Raw genomic sequence first — 8,296 nt, forward strand, 5'->3', positions numbered from 1 at the left:
TAACATAAGCATGCTTGCTAACATGGTTGCTAAGACACCTGTTAACATGGTCACTAATATGTTTCTATCACGCCTGCTAACCTGGTTGCTAATATGGATGATAACATGGTCACTAGCACGTGTGCATACATGGTTGCTAAAACACATGATAACATAAGCACGCTTGCTAACATGGTTGCTAAGACACCTGTTAACATGGTCACCAATATGGTTTCTATCACGCCTGCTAACCTGGTTGATAATATGAATGATAACATGGTCACTAGCACGTGAGCGTACATAGTTGCTAACATGGTTGCTAAAACACATGATAACATAAGCATGCTTGCTAACATGGTTGCTAAGACACCTGTTAACATGGTCACTAATATGTTTCTATCACGCCTGCTAACCTGGTTGCTAATATGGATGATAACATGGTCACTAGCACGTGTGCATACATGGTTGCTAAAACACATGCTAACATAAGCACGCTTGCTAACATGGTTGCTAAGACACCTTTTAACATGGTCACTAATATGTTTCTATCACGCCTGCTAACCTGGTTGCTAATATGGATGATAACATGGTCACTAGCACGTGTGCATACATGGTTGATAACATGGTTGCTAAAACACATGCTAAAAAAAGCACGCTTGCTAACATGGTTGCTAAGACACCTGTTAACATGGTCACCAATATGGTTTCTATCACGCCTGCTAACCTGGTTGCTAATATGGATGATAACATGGTCACTAGCATGTGAGCGTACATAGTTGCTAACATGGTTGCTAAAACACATGATAACATAAGCACGCTTGCTAACATGGTTGCTAAGACACCTGTTAACATGGTCACTAATATCGTTTCTATCACGCCTACTAACATGGTTGTTAGCACATGCGCTAACATATTTGCTAATATGGATGATAACATGGCCACTAGCACGTGTGCATAGATGGTTGCTAACATGGTTGCTAAAACACATGCTAACATAAGCACGCTTGCTATCATGGTTGCTAAAACACATGCTAACATAAGTACGCTGGCTATCATGGTTGCTAAGACAGCTGTAAACATGGTCACTAATATAGTAACATGTTTGTTAGCACAAGCGCTAACATAGTTGCTAATATGGATAACATGGTCGCTAACACACTTGCCAACATGGTTTTTAGCACATGTGCTGACATGGTTTGCTAAAACGCATACTAACATACTAACATAATCGCTAACATGGTTGCTAGCACATTCTCTATACATTTTTGCTATCACGCTTGCTATCATGGTCACAAGCACACTGGCTAACATGGTTGCTAGCAACATGGTCACGAGCAGGTGCTAGCACATGCGCAAACACGGTGGCTAAATGGATGACAATGTGGTTGCCTACACAAATACTAACATTTTCACATCGATATAGTGTTTCACTAAAGTTGGATGTGTTTTTCACATAGCTTCTAAAACTTGTAGCTCATCCTCATTATATTCAGCCTCAAAAATATAAGGTTCTGGTTATTCGTCCCAAATTAGTCCTTGTCGTCTCTCATGAAGTAGTGCTGTCGTTGTTGAGGGGGTAAGCTAACGTTGCTAACGTATGCTCAAATTGAGCAAAATACATAAATATCACTTGCTATTATGAATGTTACTACATTACATATATACTTACAGTAGTATATAAAACCTTGGTGGAGATTTTCGGAGTGATTTGTAGGCAGAATATTGGCTTCATATTTGGCTGACTTCTGCTAACGTTTATTTACAATTTAGAATGCATTAAGAAAACATGTGCTCTTCCCCTTTAAGCATGGTGTCCTGTACTCATAGAGAATGGGACCAACTCCCTGTTGTCCAATGATAGATTTAAGGGGTTTTTTCTTGTGACTATGAAAAAACATGTTATTTCATAGTCTAGCAGATACTACACCGACATGGTCGCTAATATATTTGGTTTGGTTGTTAGCTTATATGGGTGCTAAAATGCTTACTAACATGGTCACTCGCCTGATCGCTAACATGGTTGCTATCAAACTTGCCAACCTGGTTGCTAGCACGTTCGCTAACATACGGATCGCGGAAGAAAAAGCGCCCTTCCCCTTTAGGTGCGGTCTCTGGTACTCATGGAGAGTACCAACTCCCTGTATGCCAAAGACTTCTAGACTATAAGCTATCCTACGTGTGCATGTCGCTCTTAATAGCTACTCCTTTATTTTCTGCCAATGGACTGGCATGAAAAAACATGTTATTTCGTAGTCTAACAGATGCTACACTAACCTGGTCGCTAATATGTTTGCTCGGACATATCACTATCAAGCCTGCTAACATGGTGATTAGCACGCTCGCCAATGTGCCCGCTGACTTGGTTGCTAAAACGCATGCTAACATGCTCGCTAGCGCGCTAACACGTCACGTTTGCAGCTCTACTTCCACGGCGAGTCCATCCCCATCAAGATGAAGGTGAACAACGAGAGCAACAAAACGGTGAAGAAGATCAAGGTCACAGGTTGGTAGCGCCCCCTCCCTCAAGGTCACCCGTGCGCCGCGAAGGTCACTCAAGGTCACATTCCGGTCCCCCTCAGTGGAGCAGACCACAGACATCGTCCTCTACTCGGCGGACAAATACACCAAGTGCGTCTTCACCAAAGAGTTCGGGTACGTCCTCCTCCGGTCGCGGCTTCCACTCCGCACGCCCGCGTCCGGCGGTCCTCACCAAGTCTTTGGTTGTCCTCAGCGAGACCGTGGAGCCCAGCGGGACCTTCGAGAACACGCTCAGCATCGTCCCGATGTTGACGGACAACAAGGAGAAGAGGGGACTGGCCCTCGACGGACGCCTGAAGGACGAGGACACCAACCTGGCGTCCACCACTATGTAAGCCCGCCTCCACCCAATCAGGCGATGTTGTTGTTTTTTTGTGTTGCAATGTTAATATTTCATATTTGCTATATAAACTATCAGACTGCGTGGTCGGTAATAGTGGGTTTCAGTAGGCTTTAAATGCATAATAATGGGGTTGCCGACACGAATCCTAACATTGTCACATCGATATAGTGTTTCACTAAAGCTGGAGCTGTTTAGCACACAGCTTCTAAAACTTGGATGTCATCCTCCTTATATTCAGCCTCAAAATGTAATGTTCTGGATCATTATTTGTCCCAAATTAGTCTTTGTTGTCTGTTATGAAGTCTGCCGTGATTAGTAGTGTTGCTGTCTCACCCCGGGGGGGGGATTGTGTGGGGTCAGAATGCCTGAGGGCGTGGAGAAGGAAATGCTGGGGATCCTGGTGTCCTACAAGGTGAAGATCAACCTGATGGTGGCGGGAGGCGGGTGAGTGGACGCCGCATGTTCCAACCGTTAGAACGGCACTCGCTAACCTCTCCCTGCTTGTGCTTCCCGCAGCCTGCTGGGGGGCCTCACTTCCAGGTGAGTGCACTCCATCCCGCCCGTCACGTGACCCACTTCATGGGTCCTGACTTCACTTCCGAAATTCCAGGAGTTCCGAAAATAACAATTCAGATTCAAACTGTTACTACGTCAACATTTTTTAACCGTTTTGAAAAAATTCCAAAACCAACCCATTCATATCATTAAAGAATATTGTAATATTATATACATTTAAAAAAATTCCCAGTCTTCCCGAAATCCCCAAATTTCCAGGAAATTCCCATTCACAAGGCCAAAATTTTGTGCCATTTTTCCCTATATTTTTGCCTTTCAACCATCCAAACACACTACGTCCCAAAATTCCCAATTTTCCCGGAATTTTCAGGAATTTTCGCCCCATTGACAATGAATGGGAAATATACAATCTACTGCCAGTCCCACTTTTTTCATTCGATTTGAACCGAAAATTCAAAGGAATTTGTTTTCCAGAGCCCCATTTTCACCTCTTCTTTGACAGTTTTCACACTCTTCATTTTTCAGCATGTTTTCCCTTTCCCAAAATTCCCAATTTTCCTGGAATTTCCAGGAATTTTCTCCCCATTGACAATGAAAAATGTATGTTTTTTTTCTGTAAAAATTCTCAGATTTCCCAGAATTCCAGGAATTACGAAATACCAATTTTTACGGCATCAAATTTTTTGCGCCCTTTTTTACCCAATTCCCGCCTTTCAACCATCCACCCACATTACTCTTCCCATTATCGAATGTTTCCCTTTCCCAAAATTCCCAACTTTTCCGTAATTTTCAGGAATTTTCTCCCCATTGACAATGAATGGGAAATATACAATCTACTGCCAATCCCACTTTTTTCATTCAATTTGAACCGAAAATTCCAAGAATTATTTTCCAGAGCCCCATTTTAACCATCTTCTTTAACACTCTTCATTTTTCAGCATGTTTTCCCTTTCCCCAAATTCCCAATTTTCCTGGAATTTTCAGGGATTTTCTCCCCATTGACAATGAAAAATGTATGTTTTTTTCTGTAAAAATTCTCGGATTTCCCAGAATTCCAGGAATTACGAAATACCAATTTTTACGGCATCAAATTTTTTGCGCCCTTTTTTACCCAATTCCCGCCTTTCAACCATCCACCCACATTACTCTTCCCATTATCGAATGTTTCCCTTTCCCAAAATTCCCAACTTTTCCGTAATTTTCAGGAATTTTCTCCTCATTGACAATGAATGGGAAATATACAATCTACTGCCAATCCCACATTTTTCATTCGATTTGAAACGAAAATTCCAAGAATTGTTTTCCAGAGCCCCATTTTCACCATCTTCTTTGACAGTTTTCACACTCTTCATTTTTCAGCATGTTTTCCCTTTCCCAAAATTCCCAATTTTCCTGGAATTGTCAGGAATTTTCTCCCCATTGACAATGAAAAATGTATGGGGTTTTTTCTGTAAAAATTGTCGGATTTCCCAGAATTCCAGGAATTACAAAATACCAATCCAGAGTTAAACTGTTACGGCGTCAATTTTTTTTTGCCCTTTTTTACCCGATTCCCGCCTTTCAACCATCCACCCACACTACTCTTCCCATTATCAAATACAAAACATGTTTCCCTTTCCCAAAATGTCCAATTTTCCCGGAATTTTCAGGAATTTTCTCCCCATTGACAATGTATAGGAAATATAGAATCCACTGCCTATTCAACATTCCTACATTTTTTAGCATGCTTTCCCTTTCCCAAAATTCCCAATTTTTCCGGACTTTTCAGGAGTTTTCTCCCCATTGACAATGAATGGGAAATATTCCATCCCACATTTCTCATCAGATCACTCACCTCTGAAACTCAAACTACCATTTCCCAAGTTAAAAAAAAATTCCAAGAATTGTTTTCCAAAGCCCCATTTTCATCTCTTCTTGGACAGTTTTCACAGTCTACATTTTTCAGCAGTTGTTTGACCATTCCACCTTCGAAATGTATCTTTTTTTTCTGTACAAATTCCAGGATTTCCCAAAATACCAGGAATTACAAAATGCTAGTTCCGATTCAAACTGTTACTACATCAACATTTTTCAACTGTTTTGAAAAAATTACAAAACCAACCCATTCATCTCATTGAGGAATATTGTGGTATTATATACATTTAAAAAAATTCCCAGTCTTCCCGAAATCCCCAAATTTCTAGGAAATTCCCATTCAAATGAATAGACCTATTCATAGTTTCACAAAGCCCAAAATTTTGCGCCATTTTTTACCCGATTTCTGCCTCTCAACCATCCAAACACACTACGTTCCAAAATTCCCAATTTTCCCGGAATTTTCAGGAATTGTCTTCCCATTGACAATGAATGGGAAATATACAATCTACTGCCAATCCCACTTTTCTCATTGGATCTGAGCCGAACATTCAAAAAATTATTTTCCAAAGCCCTATTTTCTCCTCTTCTTTGACAGTTTTCACAATCTACATGAGACTTTCCCCAAATTCCCAATTTTCCTGGAATTTTCTCCCAATAGACAATGAATGGGAAATATACAATTTACTGCCTATCCTACATTTCTCATTGGATTTGAACCGAAAATTGCAAGAATTGTTTTCCAAAGCCCCATTTTCACCTCTTCTTTGACAGTTTTCACAGTCTACATGAGACTTTCCCCAAATTCCCAATTTTCCCGGAATTTTCAGGAATTTTCTCCCCATTGACAATGTATAGGAAATATAGAATTCTCTACCTATTCAACATTCCTATATTTTTAGCATGTTTTCCCTTTCCCCAAATTCCCAATTTTCCCGGAATTTTCAGGAATTTTCTCCCAATAGACAATGAATGGGAAATATACAATCTACTGCCTATACCACTTTTCTCATTGGATTTGAACCGAAAATTCAAAGAATTGTTTTCCAAAGCCCCATTTTCAACTCTTCTTTGACAGTTTTCACAATCGACATGAGACTTTCTCCAAATTCCCAATTTTCCCGGAATGTTTAAGGAATTTTCTCCCAATAGACAATAAATAGGAAATATACAATCCACTGCCAATCCCACTTTTCTCATTGGATTTGAACCGAAAATTCCAAGAATTGTTTTCCAAAGCCCCATTTTCACCTCTTCTTTGACAGTTTTCACAGTCTACATGAGACTTTCCCCAAATTCCCAATTTTCCCGGAATTTTCTCCCAATAGACAATGAATGGAAAATATACAATCTACTTCCAATCCCACTTTTCTCATTGGATTTGAACCGAAAATTCAAAGACTTGTTTTCCAAAGCCCCATTTTCACCTCTTTTTTGACAGTTTTCACAGTCTACATGAGACTTTTCCCCAAATTTATAGGAAAATTCCCATTAAAATGAATGCACATAGTCATAGTTCTACAATGCCCATTTTTTTTTTACCCGATTCCCACCTTTCAACCACACCACTCTTCCCTTATATCGAACGCCAAACTTGTTTGCCCGTCACGCGACCCACTTCCTGGGTCCGGACTTCACTTCCTGTCACATGACCGCACTGCCTTGTCTTTACCGCTTGTTTGTTTTGCTCCGCAGCGACGTCAGCGTGGAGGTGCCACTGATGCTCATGCACCCCAAACCTGAAGGTGACATGACACAACAACACATACACATACACACACACACACACACACACACACACACACACACACACACACACACACACACACACACACTCATCCTGCTCTTCCTCTCTCCTCCTCTTCTTCCTCTTCACGAGCAGAGTAAAGGCTTTGCGTCCATGTAAGTACTTATTTGATGTCATTATCACATACAAGTATTAATGCATATCTCCATCTGTGTGTCTATAAAAACAGTACTATACTCTGAAAAGTACCGGCATGTTCAGCAGCGCACAATCACAGAGTATTTACGAGCAGACAGTGTGTAGAAATAAAAAGGGAGAGCGGACACATTTTGGCTTAAAAACTAAAGATAAAGGTGAAGTTAGAACACTGAAAATGCCCTCAGGAAGAGATGCTTTTAGACATGGCTATTTTTTTTTTTTTTTACACCACCACATTTTTTTACACACAGATCGAAATACAAACAGACATTTTTTTTTTTACACAGATTGAAACACGGACAGACACTTTTTTTTACAGACACACAGATCGAAAAACTGACGGACGCATTTTTTTTACACACATACACTCATGCACATTTTTTTTTACACGCACACACACACACACACAGATTGGCCCTGTGATGAGGTGGCGACTTGTCCTGGGTGTACCCCGCCCACCGCCCCAATGCAGCTGAGATAGGCTCCAGCGAACCCCCCGCATCCCTAAAAGGGACAAGCGGTAGAAAGTGGATGGATAGATTGAAATACGGACAGACAAATTTTTCTTACACACACACACACACACACACACAGATAAAACAAAACAACAGACACAGTTTTACACACCCTTTTTTTTTTTTTTTAACACACACACAGATGGAAATACGCACAGACCTTTTTTTTTTACACACACAAATTGAAATATAGACATCAATCCATCCAACTTTTTTTTACACACACGCAGATCTAAATACAGACAGACACTTTTTTTTTACACAATCTGATCGAAATATGGACAGATGCATTTTTTTTACACACACACACACACTTTTTTAACACACACTCACACACACTTTTTTTACACACCCACGGATCTAAATACAGACAGGCCGACTTTTTTTTACACACTCACAAATCGAAATACGGAAGGACAGATTTTATTTTTACACACACAGATCGAAATACAGACAGATTTTTTTTTTTACACACACACATTTTTTTTTTATTTACACACATATCGAAATACGGACAGATGCATTTTTTACACAGACGCACACACTTTTTTTTACACACACACAGAGACACACACACTTTTTTTTACACACATCCAGATATAAATA

General features: G+C 40.3%; 1 protein-coding gene across 2 annotated transcripts in view; it reads left to right on the forward strand.

Annotated features, from left to right (window-relative positions):
• Window positions 1–8,296, forward strand: part of LOC133552020 (arrestin-C-like) — a 34,851-nt gene that overhangs the window by 23,300 nt on the left and 3,255 nt on the right. Inside the window, exons 9-15 of one of the 2 annotated variants that reach the window (XM_061899264.1) lie at window positions 2,398–2,482; window positions 2,559–2,631; window positions 2,711–2,848; window positions 3,221–3,304; window positions 3,377–3,400; window positions 6,926–6,975; window positions 7,113–7,132. In XM_061899264.1, the coding sequence (XP_061755248.1) occupies window positions 2,398–2,482; window positions 2,559–2,631; window positions 2,711–2,848; window positions 3,221–3,304; window positions 3,377–3,400; window positions 6,926–6,975; window positions 7,113–7,117 (459 nt within the window). In that variant the 3' untranslated portion in view covers window positions 7,118–7,132. The remainder of the gene's footprint in view (window positions 1–2,397; window positions 2,483–2,558; window positions 2,632–2,710; window positions 2,849–3,220; window positions 3,305–3,376; window positions 3,401–6,925; window positions 6,976–7,112; window positions 7,133–8,296) is intronic. The other variant, XM_061899265.1, reaches the window with a different exon arrangement.

The sequence above is a fragment of the Nerophis ophidion genome, linkage group LG04 (assembly GCF_033978795.1).
Source record: "Nerophis ophidion isolate RoL-2023_Sa linkage group LG04, RoL_Noph_v1.0, whole genome shotgun sequence".
NCBI lineage: Eukaryota > Metazoa > Chordata > Actinopteri > Syngnathiformes > Syngnathidae > Nerophis > Nerophis ophidion.